Genomic DNA, 19656 nt, shown 5'->3' with positions numbered 1-19656 from the left:
TGCTATATGTTCATGTAGATTCATGTAGACTAAAGTTGTGGCCTTGAGAACATATGATTTTGAGGTCATGACAACACATTGATTGGCCACAACCATATACTGTAAAAAAAAAAAAAAAAAAAAAAAAAATAGGCCACAACACAACGATGTATGTAGTTCGTCATATTGATTTTGTATCAATGAAGTTCCATATCAATCAAGTTCCTGAACAAAACTCGTTGAACCAATCACCATATATTATAATGCTCATTTCTCTTCTCTATAAAGCACAACTCAACATATTGTATGCATAGTTAGTACGTACCTGAAATGATTGTCTGGTTTCTTTGATGCAGCCTGAAAGAAAGGGGTTAACAGTAAATGAATGGTCCTGTGACAGTTAAAAACAAACACAATGACAATACAATGGCATATTATGCTTCCCCAAGGCATGAATTCACTTAAAAAGGCTAGCATCTATTCTGTATTTTGCCTGGCAAAGAAGCTCAGAAAAACATGATCCTTTGAAAAATGTTGTGCTGTTTAAAATCCTTACCTGTTGCTCCGTTATACTTTTGCCCGCTTTGGTATTTGATTCATCATGCCATAGCTAGAAGAACAATAAGAAACGGCTAGCTTTGCTAACACACATGCATGTGCATAGAGTTCCAGTTTACTTTTATCCAGCAATGTTACTCTACCAAACTGATGACGTGATCAAATATTGACAGAAAAAAAAATCTATCAAATTTACATGAGCAAACAGTTATGTTTGTAATGATATTATCAGTGCCGCTCTCTGCATCTCTCTCCTGGCGCACTCCTAAACACAGGTTAATTTACAAGAGGAAGCCTTGGTAAATTAACGTAACATTGCAAAATATGAGCAAAGTTACCTTGTTGAAGTCAAATCCTAAAGAAATTGTGGAATCTCCTCAGTTTCTGCTGCTGAAAAAAGTCTCTGCTCAAAATTTCTTCATTGTGATTCACAGTAAATATATTATATATTTATTATATTTTATTATATTATATTTTAAATATACTTTAATATTTTATAATATATATTTACTGTAGAATTTACCCACCATTAACATTTAACCATGATCCTTTGCAGATTTACAGCAACATGCTGTATACAGGTTCTACAGTAAGGATTTATTCATTTTACAGTAATAATGCTGTGAAAACTTCAAACTTTTGTTACAGTGTACCCACAAATTTCCAAACCGTACCCTCAGTTTTTAAATCTGTTCCCACAAATTCATAATCCGTGCGCACGCTTTCACAATCCGTTCCCACGGTTTTATAAAAACTGTACACACGCATTCATTTTAGAAGAACAGCAAACTCCACCAGGTAAAAAAAAAATACTATAGAAAATACTAGTGTTTTTGACCATATTAAATTGTAGTATACTGTAGGCTATATATTATTTACATCACTTTGTTAAAGGTGCTCTAAGTGATCCTGGGTGGAGTAACTTCCTGTTGACGTTCGAAGTGTTGTCAAACAAAACAGAGGCTATAGACCCTCCCTCCTACTCCTCCTCCTCCTCCCCCTCCCCTCCGTGCTTCCTGAAACAGTCATAAATGCGCATTTAAAATCATTCTGTTCGGTTATTGGCTGGAGCATGTTTATTATGATTCGTGGTCCAGGCTGCACCAGTTTGTTTTTGTTGCTATTTTCGGAGCTTGTGGCGACTACAGAGACCACGTTTTTTTACAGTGTGTTCAGGGGACAGGCAGTGTGACGTCAGCATACTGTAGTATTAACTATGAACTGATAAACTGTTATAAATACTGTAGTATACTTTAGTTTTTACTAAAGTAAACTGTAGTGTATATTGTAGAAAAGTGATACATTAGTACAATATTGGATAAAGTAATTTGTTTATATTAGTTGTTATATTATCACAGCAACTATAGAATTACCACAATAAATTAATTCAGTTACTTTACTGTATATGGTTCAAAAATACTATAGTATTTACTATAAATTACTATAGTATTTTTTTCACCTGGGCCAGGTACATGTTAACAAACCTTATTGTTTTATTGTGTATTCATCAAATTATATTAACCGCAGTGATTCTCTATCAAGGGGTAGCGGAATACAAAGATTTAATAAGAATTATGTGTGTCAAAATCTTTTGTTTATTTGTGATAATCTTTATTATTATTGCCTAATAAACCTGGCATTGTGTATTATGACTGACTTAATTTCTTTGTTCCTCTTTTCTTCTTCTAAATGCATGTAGCCTAAATGCAACAATAGGCTTATAATAACAATAACAACAACAACAACAGTTATTTATTATTAAATAACAACAGTGTATTTATTATTTAAATGTAACACTCAGTGTTACCTATTATGAAAATCTGAAGAAACATGATATGAAAACTATGGAAGCTTCTCTCTGCCACTAAATAAAATTTTTATTTTTTTTTATATCACAATACTGACTTTTTTTCTTGCAACAGAGTTTGTATCTTGCAATTTTGACTTTTTTTTATCAGAATTGTGAAATATAAACTCACAATTGCATGTAATAAAGTCAAGCAAGATAGCAAGATACAAACTCCTGTTTCTTTTTCCTTACAATTCCTTGCAAGTGTTTATATCTTGCTATTCTCAGGAAAAAAAAAAAAAAAGTTACAAAAGAAAAAGTCAGAATTGTGAGATAAAATTTCACAGTTAACATTTGTAATTTCTTTAATTCTGTGGTGGAAACAAGCTTCCATAGACAACATCTCAAAAACAATGTGCATGTGAGAAAAAGATCCTCCAATATTTCTGCTACAGTTCATACTCAGTCATTATCAGTTTTCATAACAAAGAAGGAAGTTAAATATATAAAATGCACCAAATACTTTTATTGGTAACTCATTTTTGAGCTCACTGATAAGATAATGATTAGTAGTACAACAACAACAACAACAACAACATTTATTTATAAAGCACATTTAAACACAATGTAGATTGTTCCAAAGTACTGTACAAAGTACAAAACAGATCTACACAAGAATAATTTACAGGTTTCCAAACGCTAAAGAAAAAAAAATACGATTTAAGAGAAGATTTAAAAATGTCCAATGAGGGAGCAGACCACACATGATAGGGGAGACCATTCCAAAGCTTGGGCCCAGCCACAGAAAAGGCCCGATAACCCTTTGATTTATAGTGGCACCGAGGTACAGTTCAGAGCAAGTGCCCTAGCGGGACAGTATGGTACAAGAAGATTACTTTGATTGAATAATTGGAATGCTCAATCAAAATGCTCGTTTTCATTATCATAAATTGCTCTAAATCCGTCTGAAATATTTTGCTGCTCTGAGGTGTTAAATGCATTCATGCTTCATTCTCGAACCCACAAAACACAATTAGTACTTATATCTTATAACTGTTTGAGTGCACATTATGTCATGTCTGGCTCTCCTCCTGCATCCCCCTGCGCCTCCTGCAGCATCTGCTTATACTGACTTTTGAAGAACCCATCCTTGTAAAGAGAAAATATGCAGTAATATGCTGTAAGCATTAAAAAATATAGATTGTGTATTAAGGTGAAAGTGTGAGGGACTAAAACTGATTTAATGAAGGCGATATACCTTATAGAGGGCCGCTGTGATGAGAGCCAGTAGCAGCAGTCCTCCTATCACTCCTCCAATGATCTCTTTGGTCAGGTTCGGCTCCTCATACACCTCCACTTGAGTGTTAATCTACATACACACACATGAATACAATATAACCTCTGACAATCCGCCCTCACATATTAACATAATAATATCATTAAGGCCTGAAACATGTAAGAATTTCTCAGTATGGATGGATTGAAAAATTTAAGATCTAATATATTTACAGCACATATTATAATCTTATATGTTAAAAAAAAAAAAAAAAATTGTTTATAATTTGTATAATTATTATTTTGTGTTTAAAAAGTGTTTTAGGTTTAAATTTTAAAATGTTATTTCGATGTAGTTTTTATTTTATTTTATTTTATTTAAACTTTATTCATAACATTTTTGGTTAATTTTTTAATTTAGCAATTGGCGAAAATGCATTACCTGGAGAGACGGTGCAGTATGTTGAGAATCAGAGGAAAAGAAAATATATTTGCTCTTGTCATAATCCAGTGATGCTGAACTGACCAACTCAAACACAGCAGCTCTGAGTCCAGTCTAAGAGAGACAGAGATTATGACAATAAGAAATGATCAAACAATTATGAATATATATGGTCTGTTCTGTGATATGAATTAGCTTTATAAGTCAGATACCTGCTCAATCCATCCAGAGCTCACATCACCAGATATATAATAGAGTTTCCTTTCATTCTTTATGAGGTTGACGTCACAGCTGAACACGGTACACACCGCCACAGAGCAGTTCTGACACACACACACACACATATCCAGACAGATGGAGCAATGCGGTCAATGCATAAAGAAGATGAAACGCAAATGGAACATTTTATGGATTTGTTTTAGTTAGATCAGGGAATGAAACTCAAACACTCACAACCACACCATCCTTTTTAATTACTTCCACAAAATTGGTTACAATCGGCTGCTCATCCCTCTGTTTCACACAGTCTGGAATCTAAAAAGCACAAAACTCTAGTGATTGGTTGTTTTTTAATTTGACAAATTAAAAGGGTTTTTCTAACACATTCATAATATATACATACCTCTATGTTTTTGTCAGTCCAGATTAATTTATCTCCCAGAATCACTGGTACTCTGATGAAAACTTTGAAAGTTAATTCTCTAAAGTCATTTTCAACCTGAAAGAGAGAAGGACATTAAAATACCTTTTTTTTTTTTTTTTTTTTTTTTTGCCATGAATATACATTGATATAGAGAATAAGACATTAAAATCCAGTTTTGGATTAGATAATGCTTATTTAATTTATTTTCATGGAAGTGTGTGAATTTCACTCCAGTACCTTTAGGATCTGTTTGATTGGTTTAGCAAGATCATTTTTCTGTGCAGTAAAATTAATGTGGAGGCTTGAATCTTCATGTCTTATTTAAAATAAAGGGAAAATATGTCAGTTATTAAAATCTGTTCTTTTCTGGCAAGTAATTTTTTCAGATAAACACATTAAGCATGTTTGATAACACATTATTTTACATCGTCCTTGTTACACATTTTACATGTAGTTACGGTTATAATTCCAGTAACACTTTAGAATAATGGTCCGTCATTAATAATAAGTAACTATGCAGGAAGTAATGCAGGACAAATCAGTAGTACTACTTTAACACTTCAGCTATTAACTAATATAGAAACAAGCTTATCTAATTACTAATCAGTAAGTAATATCAAATTTAGGACTAAGATGGTTCCTTATTAGCTAATCAGTAATAACAGAATGAGATTAGCATCATTAATAACTAACAGGTAACTATGACAAATTAAAAAGAATTACTAATTAATTACTTAAAACATAATTAAAGTGTCTGAGATGTGAGCAATTATATTGTTTTACTCTCAACGTGGTCATGAAATGCATCATTAATTACTCAGCTGTTACCTAGTCACTATGCAGGAACTACTAGCGATCTTGAAGATTGTCCTTTTTTACTCGGGACATGGTCATAAAATGCATCACTTATTATCAAGTACCTATAGTCATTCCTCAAGAAGTACTAGTGATCTGGACCATTATTTTAAAGTGAAAAAGATCATTCAGATCACTAGTAGTTACTGCATAGTGACTAGCTAACACTTGAGTAATTAATAATGCATTTTATGACTATTCAGAGTAAAAATGATAATTGATTACGTCTCAGAAACACAATAATGTTCTTTACAATTTGTCAGTTAGTTAATAGTTATTAATGACGGTAATCTCATTAGGTAACTATTGATTAGCTAATAAGGAACTATCTTCTAAGCTTGATATTACTTACTGATTAGTTAAGCTTGTTTCTATAGTAGTTAATAGTAGTAGCTGAAGTGTTAATATAGTATTACTCATTAGTCTTGCATTACTTCCTACATAGTTACTTATTGATGACGGACCATTATTCTAAAGTGTTACTGTAATTGCTGCAAACTCTATTCCTGCACCTAACACTATTGTAAGTACACATTAATAATTATTACTCAGTACTTATAATTACACCGTATACTGTATAATAACACTGTAACAAGGACACCTTAAAATAAAGTGTAACCCATGTTTAGTGTTTTGTTCTTACCTCATATTTAAAATATATAGGCCTATATAAAATAGATTTTTATTAGATTTAATGTAAAAAAAAAAAAAAAAAAAAAAAAAACATAACTCTGACTATATGTAACATTAAATTAATTTTGCTTCAGAACCCCAGATTTTCAGTTTCATCAAGTGGAAATAATGTTTATTGTCAAATCTGTAAGTTAAAGCAAAACCAGTTGAGAATGACTGTTGAAAAACAAGAGCACTAACCTTATTAAGGCAATGCTAATGGCATATTTGACACCAATGCTCTTCTTTCTGAATAACTGACTGGTTTGAGAGTGTTGTTCATTCCCACTGTAAGTGATGGAGGGTTTTGGTTAATAGTCGCATTTTCAGTTATCAGTTTCTCATAAGTGAGCAACTTCTTAACAGCTCACGGTTAAGCGATGTATCTGTACACATTGAGTGCACTCAAACATCTCACAGTAAATATGTAATACCTGTTGATCTGAGCGGTGAATGTCACACTTTGATCAAAGGTGCTTTCTTTATCAATGCTGTATGTAATAAGAAACACAGCCTAGAAGTGGAACAGAGGAAACAATGAGTGCTTGAACAGAAAAACTCACAGGACAGTTGAAAAAGTGAGCTCACCTGAGCGTTGCCCTTGAGGATGGGTTTACTGATGTGGCAGGCGGTTTCTCCAAATGAACCTTTTTGCTCACTGTCAAGAGATTCACACTCCACTCTGCCCTGCTCATACAGAAAATCATGTGTAAATACTCATTCAATAATAAACTCATAACAAATTCAATGACAATAAACATTCCAATTGCCTAAAAAATTACCATTAGAAATATTCAATATGATTCATTTATGGTCGAATTGTGAGTTTCTTTACTAAAATCATCCTGGTGTCACCTGTTTAGATGTGATTCTCCTGTAGGAAAGTCCAAAGGGGTATTTGAGGGTGAAGTGGGTGTTATATGAGTTTTCTCCTCTGTTCTCTACAAACACTGTCACATTGATCTCCTGCATTATCCCAACCTCTATGTTTGAAGCCCTGGATCACAGAAACCAAAGAGAGATTCTCACAGTATAACAAGGATGAAAGTCATTGTTGAATCTCCATCATTACTCTGTTTTCACATATTCACGTGTGCTGATCTTTATGTAATACAGAATAACTAATAATAAATATTGAGCCCAGGCTCATTAGAAAAACATACCTGTGTCAACATTTTTACAAAATGCAAAATACGTTGCGTTGTTCACGCTTCGAAACAGTTTCAAAGTGAAATGTGAGAGTGGTGATAAAAGCGTGTTTAGTACGCATTGGAGGTACGCAATGAGGAGTTTTGAACGGCAACACCATAAGGTGAGAGGTGCTGCACGTGATTAAGTTAGCCGTTACGCTTTCTTCAATGGTAAGAGATACAGACCCTCTCATCTCCCTATTATAGGCTTTTTTGACATGATTCAGCACTGCACAGACTGAACGGCGGCTGACTTGAAGCAGTGCATTTCCGCAATTTTGTGGTGAAAGCGAGTCGGCAGTCCATATGGCAATATCAGCTGCTTTGTTAAAAAAAAAAAAAAAAGTACATTAAAGCTGAAATCTTTAATGACTTGAATGATGACAACACAGAATAAAATACTATCACTAGTGATCATCAAATCCTTTTAAGTTTAAGTCTACTACTTTTTTCACAAAACCTTTGCTCTCTAGAAACCCAGTCAGTTTGGGTTAAAATTCTTTGAAGTTCAAGTATTAGCATTATAAACACTGTATTATATGAATACAGTGTATGAATACAGAATACACTGTATACAAATTAAATTAAATTAAGGACATGCATCAGAAAAATTGGGAATGTTGGACATTAAATATATGAATATAACAGCTTGATTTTGCAGTGTCGTCTAATGTCCGTTAAAGCAAAAGTGTCCAAAAGTGGGAATTATGCAATAGCAGACACAGCAATGCATCATGTATTTTAAAGGGTTAGTTCACCCAAAAATGAAAATTCTGTCATTAATGACTCACCCTCATGTCGTTCCAAACCCGTAAGACCTCCGTTCATCTTCAGAACACAGTTTAAGATATTTTAGATTTAGTCCGAGAGCTTTCTGTCCCTCCATTGAAAATGTATGTACAGTATCCTGTCCATGTCCAGAAAGGTCATCAAAAAAACATCATCAAAGTAGTCCATGGGACATCAGTGGGTTAGTTATAATTTTTTGAAGCATCGAAAATACATCTTGGTCCAAAAACAAAAAACAAAAACTACGACTTTATTCAGCATTGTCTTCTCTTCCGGAATCCTTTCCACTGAATTGATTCCATTGAATTGATTCCATTGAATCCTTTCATCTGTCGGCGTTGGTAATGCCCTTTTACGTCGCCGTGGTTGCTTTTGCCGATTAGGACATCGCAACATGCACACTTACGCAACATTTTATAAAATGTAGCAATACCAAAATACAAAGCGGCATTTAATAGACAGAGCCCTAGATCACTGATAAGACACGCAATATCGCGTTCAATATCTATATGTATCGCCGTCGATATTGAACGCGATATTGCGTGTCTTATCAGTGATCTACGGCTCTGTCTATTAAATGCCGCTTCATTTAAAAGCAGGTGATGGCGATTTAGCGGTAATCAGGGAACCGGCTTTACTGACGAAATGCGCGTGACAAAAGCATTCGCTATATAGCCCAGCCATACAAACAATGTAGAATAGCTTGAATACAGCGTGCGTCTCCCTCAGACTGTAAACGAAGCTCGGACGCACCAGATAACACGTCAGCAGCGTCTTACGTCAGCAGCGTCACTGCGGAGTCGTGAACCACACTCCGGAGCAGAAGGGGGCGGTAATGCACCAATAAGCTGGATGCCCACCACCATAAAACAGGAAAGAAGAAGAAGCGGAGTTGTGAACGCGGATTGACAACAGACCCGGAGAATACAATGAATAAAGTCGTAGTTTTTGTTATTTTTGGACCAATATGTATTTTCGATGCTTCAAAATGTTGCGGATGTCCTAATCAGCAAAAACAACCATGGTGACGTAAAAGTGCATTACCAACGCCGACAGATGAAAGGATTCAATGGAATCAATTCAATGGAAAGGATTCCGGAAGAGAAGACAATGCTGAATAAAGTCGTAGTTTTTGTTATTTTTGGACCAAAATGTATTTTCGATGCTTCAACAAATTCTAACTAACCCACTGATGTCACATGGACTACTTTGATGATGTTTTTATGTCCTTTCTGGACATGGACAGTATACCGTACATACATTTTCAATGGAGGGACAGAAAGCTCTAAAAATGAACGGAGGTCTTATGGGTTTGGAACGACATGACGGTGAGTCATTAATGACATACTTTTCATTTTTGGGTGAACTAACCCTTTAAACCCTAAATCTACCTGATAGTGTTAACAAAAGCAAATGTGACATAAAAATTAAATCGTAACCATTGCATTTTTGTTTGTTTTTGAACTCCTGTCTTTGATCTCTTTAACCATGACTCGTCTTTTACGTGATTAGTACCGCTTTTCGCATCGCACTGGGCTGGCAAATGTCGAGAGCACATCAATGTAATGCTCGAGCGCAAATCTCTCCGCTTGAGCGAGGATTTCCTTTGCTCTCGCCCAAAACTGGACACTCGCTCTCAAATATACAGTGCTCTCTTATGAAATGCCTCTCCTCTCGCTCAGATATTGCACGTGCACGCTGAAACTGTAGCTATGTCTCATTTCGAAGGCTGCGTCCTCCGGAGCGCGAGCATTTAAAGGGGACATGCACAGAATCGGGCGCATTTTTAATTATGCCCCAAAATAGGCAGTTAAATCTAAGTGTACTCAACTGTGCTATTTTAAGACAGCATGAAATATGAACTAAAATGTGCTTTTAATATACTATCTCTGTATTTAAAAAAATATACTTAGTTACCACTTGTAGTGCACTATGGGTTCAAATGTACTATAAGTAGTATCTACAAATATTTTTTTTAAATACAGAGATAGTATATTAAAAGCTCATTTTAGTTCATATTTCATGCTGTCTCAAAATAGCACAGTTGAGTACATGAGAGATTAAGTAGATGTTCTTAAAATGATCTTAATATACTAAAAAAATCTTTAGTACTACTTAAGTACAAAATTAGTGCCCGAAAATAGAGCACTTTAAGTATATTATAAAAGTGTACTTTTTTTTCACCTGGGTGGGAGTCACCTCACGATCCGATTCCAAAACAATTCTTGATCTACTTTTTCTTATTAATTAGTTTGCCGACTTAAAAACCTTAAAATCCAAATTTCAATACAAATTGAAAAAATGTAGGCCTAATTAAACAATTGTAGGCTATAATTTAAACAATGGCCCATGTTAAAGTCGGCATGAAATCAAAATTGACCCCATTTCCTTTGTTAGTGCATATTACTAGTCTTGTGGTAAACAATTAATCTGTGCAAGTTAAAACACAGAAAAAAATTGTTTGTCGCGGTAATCATTAATCAAAATCTGAAAAGTTGCTTCGGTCTGGAATGGCGTTCCTTCTCTGATAACGTCAGTTTGACGGCTTTTAAAAAAAAAAAAAAAAAAAAAAAAAAAAAAGTTTGACGGCTTGGGTTGAAAACACTCCACTCCAGCCGTTAGACTGCTGTGAGCGAGAGATGGAGAGGAGGAGCCTAAAGTAAAACTCTGCCCTCAATATTCAGTTTCACTTGGAAATACATCACAACACTTGCAACTTCCGGTTTACTCTGACTTTAAACTATACATGAAATCAAAATTGACCTTTTGTTAGCTCAAATTGCTAGTTTTGTGGTGAACAATTTATCCGTGCAAGTCAGTCCACACAAAAAAATTGTTTGGCTTCGTATTATTTAATCAAATATGAAAATGCTCCTCCCCTCTGCTACGGTGCCTCTTCTCTGATGACATCAGTTTGACGGCTTGGGTTGAAATCGTGTAAACCAGTCCTCTGCAACCATAAAGGCCGGAACACACCAAGCTGACGGTCGGCCGTCGGGCAGTTTTTCTTCGTCGGCCGACTAAGTTTTCTCAGTGTGTTCCGCACCGTCGGCTGAAGTTGGTCCTTGGCGGCCTTTTTTCGTCCGATTCGAAATGTTGAATCGGGGTTGGAGCTCGTCGGTCCGTCGGGCCATCTGATCATTCTGATTGGCTGCTCAGCTACTGCCGCCTGCTGTTTCTGAAAGGCATTTCATCCCACGCAGGCGCAGAACTGATGTGCTGCTTGGCCGTCAGCTGTTTAGCGTCGGTTTGGTGTGTGAGGGCAACTTTGGACACAGACGCTGCCGACGTGAGCCAACCCCGTAGTCTGCTTTCGTCTCCACTAGTTCGTTGCCGTCGGCTTGGTGTGTTCTGGCCTTTAGTCTCCTATGAGCAAGAGATGGAGAGGAGGAGCGAGAAAACTCTGCCCTCTATTCAATATTCCGTTTCACTTTGAAATACGTCACAACACTGGAGAAAAGTTTGCAACTTCCGGTTCACGTGGACTTTAAGAATTTTACACTAATATAACTTCAAACATACACGCAAGTAGCAAATAATAAAGAGGAGCAACAAAACATTTTACAAGCAATAGAGTGCTTTCAGTATTGAAGATTATCTGAAAGTCTTCTTTCTCATGTTTACTGTCGTTTTACTGTTACATTCAGTGTTGCCAAGTCCGCTTATTATAAGCGACTTTTCTGTAAAGTCGCTTATAAATATCGGTAGTCGCGGGTCGCGTTTTTTTTGGGCTTGTTTCTAAAGTGTAGTTGCCTATTTGGGCTTGATCCCCCACCTCCATAATAAGTTGTCAAGCAGATATTTTCTATATGTTATTTAAATGTAGGAGTTTGTCTAGCCGGTTCTCTCTGTCCCTCCCCTTTCCCCATACACACAGGAGACAGCAGAGTTTTTTTCTTGTGATCACGACATAAAAGTTCTTTTTACAATGATTGTTTCTGAAACACACTGTACCCGGATTCTACTGTTGCTATAGTAACGAACCAACTTTGACGCGCATCTGATCGGCGGATAAAACATCATGAGCTCATATCTTGCCAGCTAAATGTTTTCTTCACTTAATAATAAAGTTTACAATAAATAAATACACATAGGCTAAGGCTAATCAATCATTGTTCAATAAATGTACGCTTAACATATTGTTTGTGTAATTAACATAATATTCAACAGAGCATCTCAAGCGCAGGCAGCTGCCTTCAGAACGATGCCAGATTATTCTATAATTCTAAAGACTTTTAGATTAAACCAACTTAATTTTCCGTACTCATTTAAATACATACATATATATATATATATATATATATATATATATATATATATATATATATATATATATATATTACATAATGTGTTTGTTATTTTTATTCGTCACGTAGGATAGGCCGTGATACGTTAAACTGTCTTCCTCCTATCTTCCATTAAAAAGAGGTGCAATACTCCAGATTTCCAAAAAACAAAACAAAAAAAACTTTAATCCAGTTGATATATGCTAAAACAATATTGGGATGCTGTTTGAGAAGCGTGTTTATGTGTGTTGTTTCCTACAAATGTAGAAAATACAATAGAATGTCCGTAGAAAAAGTCGCTTGTTTTGGGCTTGTTTTCACAGGCCTGGTTGCTTATTTGTCTCGCGAGATCTGGCAACACTGGTTACATCCCAGACAGCAGGGGGATCTAATAAGCATGTATGCATGGATCTCTTTTGAAATATAATAACGAATTCAGTTTGTCTTGTCCATTTAATCCCTTAAAACAAAACTGGCTGTGTTTACATTAATTTTGCGTCATAAAACCATTTTGAGACGTAAGTATTAAACCACTCACAAGAAGTTGCGCACAGCCGCATGCACCAGCACTCCTCACATACAAAGCATCAGCATTTGAAATTGAAGCAGCCTTCTGTAAGTGACTTTCATATTTTAAATACATAAGTCCACTGCATTCCAAACGACATAAATGACGTCTTTGTAGAGCATTTGTAAGGATGCGGGCGACGGGCGAGACCGCGCACGCAACATCAAACAAAGCGCGCGTCTCTCACAGGCCATCCTGTGCAGAGAATCCCATGAATGTCATTGTAATTCGCTTAAACATTTCAGAACTTTATGAAAGATTATTTTGCGGAAGGTTCGAGTGGTCTAAGTGTGTGAGAAATTGGAAGCAAGCAGAATCCGGGAGTATCTAAAGCACACTTAGCGTCATCACACATCTGAATAAAAAAGCAAGCTCAGAATCGATCCAGAATTGTTGGAGAGAGAATCACGATGGATCGATGGATTTTTTTTTTTCCCTCACACCCCTAGTATTGGTACCTATTTTGCAAAAATGTTGACACAGGTACATTTTCCAGTGTCTGTGTTGCAATTATTTGCCCACCCAGAGAAATTGAAATCCATCCTGAGGTCATCAACACAAACACCATCATGTTCACAGTTTATCTCAAAATCCAGCTGTGGAAAGAGGTGAGATATTTAGATATACAGTACATTCTTAAATCATATAAAACTGCAGCACTGTAAATTAAAATAATACTATGTGTTATGAGTCGGATAGTTCACCAAAATAATTTTATATGAGAATTCTCAAAATTACTTTCTGAATGATTTCTTTGGCAGAAGGGGTAGGGATAAAGAAAAGTATTTTTAAGAACGTTCCAACTTGTCCAATACAATGACAGACTTCCATTGTATGGACAAGCACAGACATTTTTCAAAATATCTACTTATGTAGGCCTAAATGATGACAGAGGTTTATTTTTTAGTTTAGCTTTCCCTTTAATGTTACATCTGAATGATTAATACTTTAAACCAAACACTGGTTTGCTTTCTCTTACACTGTGCTCTGTGGTGGTCTTTATCTCTGGCAGCAGAATTGGCTTTATGTTTTGCATTGATGTAGATGGTAGACCGTCAAAAGTGAACATCAGCTGATTGGACACTGGGTTCAGAGCATCTTCTGAGAAAGCCTGAGTGGGCAAGAATAGATAAATGACAATAATTTACAGTAAAATCAAGATTTTCAGTTTGTATTGCTACATTGTTGCATCTTAGATTTAATTATTCCCATTGAAATTTCATTCTTACAGCTAGAATAACTGACTCATATATTCAAAAGAGTGAGATAAGAAAAAAGTGGTTCAGACTTACGTCTATAAAGAAACGATGACTTCTGCAAGCTTCTGCATTCATTGCAACTTTCAGCACATTACTGAGGAGCTGGTTTTTGGGTGAGAAGTTTGCTCGATATTTCTGTCGCTTGGCATCCAGCATTATGGTGTAATTAATATTTGCAGATAGGTCTAGATAATGAATATAAAACAGTCTTTATATATATATATATATATATATATATATATATATATATATATATATATATATATATATATAGATATATATAGTATATGTGTGTGTGTGAGTGTAATCCATGGACAATTTTTTACATTTCAAAAGTTTTAATATTCTTTTAAGTGTAGTACTCTGTAAAAACAAAATATTTTTATATTTCTAGCATATTTAAATAATTACATTGGCATTCAAAAATTTTGAGAGTGGCAAGATTTTCAAGATTTAAGTTTTTTATAGAAGTCAGTTATGTTCACCAAGACCATGGTCACCAAGCATTTATTTGATTAAAAATACAGTAAATATTGTGATTATTACAATTTAAAATAATTATATTGTATTTACATATGAGTGTTAATCCTCAGAGAAAAAATATAAACTTTTAAAGTTATAGTTTGTGCCACTAATGGCATCAAATGGAATTTGAAAAATAAGGCATGAGAAACTAGATACACATTGAAAAATTTACACACTTCAACATTAACTACAACATGAAGGAATATTTCTAGTTTTGGATAAACCTCTTATGCTGGAACTGTATGGACGCATGGTGAAACACACTTTCATGGTGTTTTCCAGTGACTGGTCTGTTTCACTGGTTGGTATTTTGGTTGGGTTGTAAGTAACTTTGGTTTCCAAGAGCACGATGGGTCTGGACCTGAATGATCCACATATAACACATATGATTGATTATAGCTGAATCTGTGTGTTTGTATAGATTTGAGTTCTTTATAGAAGAAAACAGACCTGAGAAGCAGAACTGCTCCCTTGGACCCAACAGCAATGTCAGGAAGCTTGTCTTGACTCTGGTCTAGAGAAGACTGACTCAATGAAATCCCAAAGAACTGCAAACCTGATCGCACAGATGATCCAACAATCCTCTGTTTCATTCAAGAGGAAATGACACAGATAACAAAAGTATTAGAATATTAGAGTCTATGAAGTGAGTCAAGGAAAGGTAAATATTGCCGACTATTTTGGACGATAAAATTGAGTAGGGGAAATGTACTTGTTTGACACGCTTGTAATGATCATGAATCCAAGGACTTTGTTTCTAAATTTATTTGTGCATCCAACACATACATCTAAAAGTCATGATGAACTCCATTAAAGGCTTTAGCGGTCAGCAAAAATAAGCATTCCCCCATCACCTCCTCTCTCCATGCACAAAACACACAGGTGAACACAGGATATACTTTTTAGTACTTCCGCCCCCACCAGGTGCAGTAATCACCTAAGTGGCCAAAAAAAATGTTCCAAATAAATAAACTATACCTGGCTCCTACAGTAATGCAAGATATGTGAACCACGAGGGTGAATAAATAATGACCTAATTACATTTTAGGTGAACTATCCCTTTAAACTGCCATCAGCCCACATCTTTTTCACCTGTGAGTATTTTGAATTGATCGCTCCATCTCTCCCATTGAAGATGTAGATGCTGCCCTGTCCATCCTCCTCTAAAGGAGCTCCAATCAGCACATCCATGAAACCATCACCATCCAGATCTGCTGGACTGGCCAGAGAAGAGCCAAACCGACCCCTCTGACCTGCCATGCCCACCAGTGTATCCGAAAAAGTGAAGTTTGACTGTGAAGATATAACAGACAGAGGAGAAACGGTTAAATAGACACAAATGTACATTTATTAATTCTTGATGAACTCTTTTTAAAAATGTCTTTATTGAATCTCCAAATAATCACTGACCTGACGTGTGAAGATGTAAACAAACACTTTGCCCTCCCGGTCAGACTCAGTGTATGTTGGTGCCGATACCAAAAGTAGGTCTGTATTGGAGTCCTTGTTCAAATCCACCACACACACCTCAGCTCCAAAATATGAGCCAATCTGAGACTGAGAAGAGAGGAAGAGAAGCAATGTAGTCACTGTAAAGTTATTCCGAGTTCATGTACTTTCACTCGCTTGCATTAATTTGCATTGTGCTAATATTTTACATTAAAGGTCCCGTTTTTCGTGTTTTTTTTAAGCTTTGATTGTGTTTATAGTGTGCAATATAACATGTGTTCATGTTTCGCGTGTAAAAAAAACAGTATTTTTCACATCATTTACTTATTTGTATACCGCTGTTTCCACTGTCATAAAAACGGGCTGATGACTTCCTTGTTCTATGAAGTCCCTCCTTCAGAAATACGTAACGAGTTCTGATTGTGCCAGCGGTTCCTGTGTTGTGATTCGACAGCAGCTTAGCGCTTCTTGCCCGGAAAGGTCACGCCTCTTACCATAACGTGGAGATGCATGCGCTCAGTGTTATTGTAAACATGTCTTTAATTTTTCCCTATCAATTTGAGCCGGAATCAGACCCGGTGATTGGACTGCGGGATGAAAATAACAGCGTTTCGACGACATGGCGACAAACACACTCTACAAACGCAACTCTTGTGTATTCCTGTGGGCGGAGGTTAGTCAAAAAACTGTTTTAGGGACGTCATTAAAGAAGGAAGTAGAGGGATGTAGTCCAAACTGGCCGTTCGATGTAGGCGACTTCTGTTAAATAAAATATCTCGCTTGGCATTGAACTTTGAGCTTTAAAATTGTATTTATACTCTAACAACAACATTACACACTAACTAAAGTTTGAAACATGGGATCACGAAGAACGGGACCTTTAATTTGAGTGTTACAACCTTAGGAGGATCCAGTTGTTTTACATCACTTCGATCAATTCTTGAAACAGTAACTTGTCCCTTATGCTTGTGTCTTGGTGCTCCCATGACTGCATACTTTGCTCCTGACATTGTTGCTAATGCCAAGGAATAACCTGTGAAGAAAATAGACTTGAAAATATTCTGATGTATTTTGACTGATTAATATTGATTTACACAATCGAAGAGATCTCACCTAAATAACTGTTATGCTCAGTTCCAGCTTGAAAGACAGCTGAATTATCATTCGGTTTGTACAGCTGATATCCACCCTTCCACTGGAAAGCTCCCACTGCAGTCATTATCATATCTGTCTGGATGCAGATAATATTATAATGTTCAATTTCTAGATAAGTTTACAAGCACAAAATCCACAGTGTTTTTCACTGAGGAGTCAAAACAGCAAACATCATGTATATTTATGGTAGCAAATAATGTAAAAACAACAACAAAAACAAAAAAACTTTGGTGTCAAAAAAGTTAAATACATAGAATTACATTTGAGGTTAATGCTGCACTAAACCCATCCTGTGCAAACTCCATTTGAGATGAATCTCCAGAGGTCTGGGTTCCTAGCAAATAAAAGAAGCAACAACATAGTTATTTATTATTAGTAGTATTATTAGTATGAATCAATCAAATGAACAAAGAAACTGTACTAACATGACAGTTGATATCTCTAAAATGTAAACATTCTGTCAGTCATTCTGCAAACATACCTTCAATGGCGATAATGTTCTCTTTGAGTTTTTCACGAATGCTTTTCAGAGCATCAAAATCGGTTACTTGAAACGCATAATTATTGGAGGGTAAAGATGCAATAGTTGCCAGCTCCCTTCTTGCTCTGTCACTATTAAAAGCATTGCCAACCTAAGAAAAATTCAATAATTATATTCAATAATTTATAAATGTAATGATTTTATTAACTTTAATAAAGTGGATGTTTCACAAAAAAAAAATCTAAATTCAGCCGTCATTTACTCTCCCTCATTTCAGTTCAAACTTGTATGGCTTTCTTTCTTCAAATGAATGCAAAGAAAGATGTTTCGAAGAATGTTTCTGCTGTCAAGACAACAATGGACACCATTGATTTTCATTTTACAAAACCTTCAGAAGAAAAAAAAAGTCAGGTTTGGAATGACACGAGGGTGAGTAAGTGATGACAGAATTGTCATATTAGGGGAAACATTTATTTTAATGCACAATATTATCACAATGGCCATATCAGATCTTGTGTTTATTCACCAAAACATGTCAAATCTTTCCCAAGACAAATCACATCAGGAAAGGATGTGTGTTGATTTTGCTTAGGCATCTAGATCTGAATCAGTATAAATAAAACCAGTTTTTGCACAACTAAGTCTTTTTAATCTAGCAGAGGAAAAATATGAGTAGAAATCAAATCTTACCCCAATAGCATATCGTATTATATTTTTATCTTGAGCTTGTTGAACAGCTGCAGTCAAATCATTTGGATCACTTGATTCACCATCCGTAATAACAACCAAAATTGTACTGGCTGATGGTCTTGCACCTCCACTACTGACGAATAACTCATTCCTATTAATAGAAAAAAATGGTACAAAATATTCAATCAATATTATTATAATTATAGGTTATGTATAGAAGACATTTCTTATTAAGTAATAATTGCTTGTCTTTGGAAGCTTGTTCAAATTATGAAGCAGGTAAAACTTTATTTTAGGGTCTTTTAACTAGCTGTTAATTAGCATGCATAGTACTAGTATTGGTTGTTTATTAGTACTTATTAAGCACATATTAATGCTTTGTTCTGCATGACTATATTCTACATTCTTAATCCTTCCCAATACCTAAACTTAACTACCTTACTAACTATTAATGAGCAGTAAATTAGGAGTTTATTGAAGGCACTGTAAAACATTTATACACACATATACACACACAAATGAAAGAAAAAAAGACTCATAGCAGTATGTGTATCCATTCATTAATCATAGTTTAAAGAATTCCAATGAAATATCAGCAGACATGTCTCACACAAGTTTTCTTATAGCTGCTGCGGTGTAGGTCCGTCCTTTCTGTTGAGATATCCAATTCACTTCATTTTGCCACCACATGGCGTCTTTGACTCGTTGAAACTTGTTATGAATGACACATTGTATAGAAAACTGTGCAATGGCAAACTGTAAGACAAACAGATATATTTAGTGCCTCATGCTATGAACGTTAGGGGTAAAAAAAATCATGCACAAGCTAAATCATAATAAATGCATTGATTACCTGTGTATCACGGTCTATAAAACTTTTGATCATTTCTATAACAAAAGCCTTCATCTTATCAAAATCCACAGAGCTTACACTTCCAGATCCATCCAGTAAAAAAGCAATATCAGTTTGTGATGTCGGGCCTTCTGAGGTTGGGGAAATAAATAATTGCATCATATTTTCATTTAATCTGAATAACCATGTGACATGTCA

At 35.3% G+C, this 19656-nt stretch overlaps 2 protein-coding genes across 2 annotated transcripts in view; both read right to left on the bottom strand.

Annotated features, from left to right (window-relative positions):
* Positions 1–3262: 3262 nt before the first annotated feature.
* Positions 3263–19656, bottom strand: part of LOC137007542 (integrin alpha-M-like) — a 78379-nt gene continuing 61985 nt past the window's right edge. The window contains exons 32-47 of the mRNA XM_067369081.1: positions 19459–19589; positions 19218–19361; positions 17916–18066; positions 17695–17768; positions 14026–14157; positions 13569–13642; positions 7069–7210; positions 6802–6900; positions 6648–6727; positions 6415–6501; positions 4924–5002; positions 4666–4761; positions 4497–4577; positions 4044–4157; positions 3585–3695; positions 3263–3475 (exon numbers count right to left, since the gene is read on the bottom strand). Coding sequence (XP_067225182.1) covers positions 3395–3475; positions 3585–3695; positions 4044–4157; positions 4497–4577; positions 4666–4761; positions 4924–5002; positions 6415–6501; positions 6648–6727; positions 6802–6900; positions 7069–7210; positions 13569–13642; positions 14026–14157; positions 17695–17768; positions 17916–18066; positions 19218–19361; positions 19459–19589 — 1676 coding nt within the window. The 3' untranslated portion in view covers positions 3263–3394. The remainder of the gene's footprint in view (positions 3476–3584; positions 3696–4043; positions 4158–4496; positions 4578–4665; positions 4762–4923; positions 5003–6414; positions 6502–6647; positions 6728–6801; positions 6901–7068; positions 7211–13568; positions 13643–14025; positions 14158–17694; positions 17769–17915; positions 18067–19217; positions 19362–19458; positions 19590–19656) is intronic.
* On the bottom strand, positions 14946–17498 carry LOC137008277 (integrin alpha-L). Its single transcript, XM_067370245.1, has 6 exons — positions 17393–17498; positions 16255–16419; positions 15923–16146; positions 15281–15414; positions 15095–15191; positions 14946–14978 (listed from the first exon to the last, which is right to left on the bottom strand). The coding sequence occupies exons 1-6, from the start codon at positions 17496–17498 to the stop codon at positions 14946–14948; spliced, it is 759 nt and encodes a 252-aa protein (XP_067226346.1).

Source organism: Chanodichthys erythropterus, chromosome 19 (assembly GCF_024489055.1).
Source record: "Chanodichthys erythropterus isolate Z2021 chromosome 19, ASM2448905v1, whole genome shotgun sequence".
In the NCBI taxonomy this organism is placed as follows: domain Eukaryota; kingdom Metazoa; phylum Chordata; class Actinopteri; order Cypriniformes; family Xenocyprididae; genus Chanodichthys; species Chanodichthys erythropterus.
Note: the sequence above shows the minus strand (reverse complement) of the source record. Positions and strands in the feature narration are given on the sequence as shown.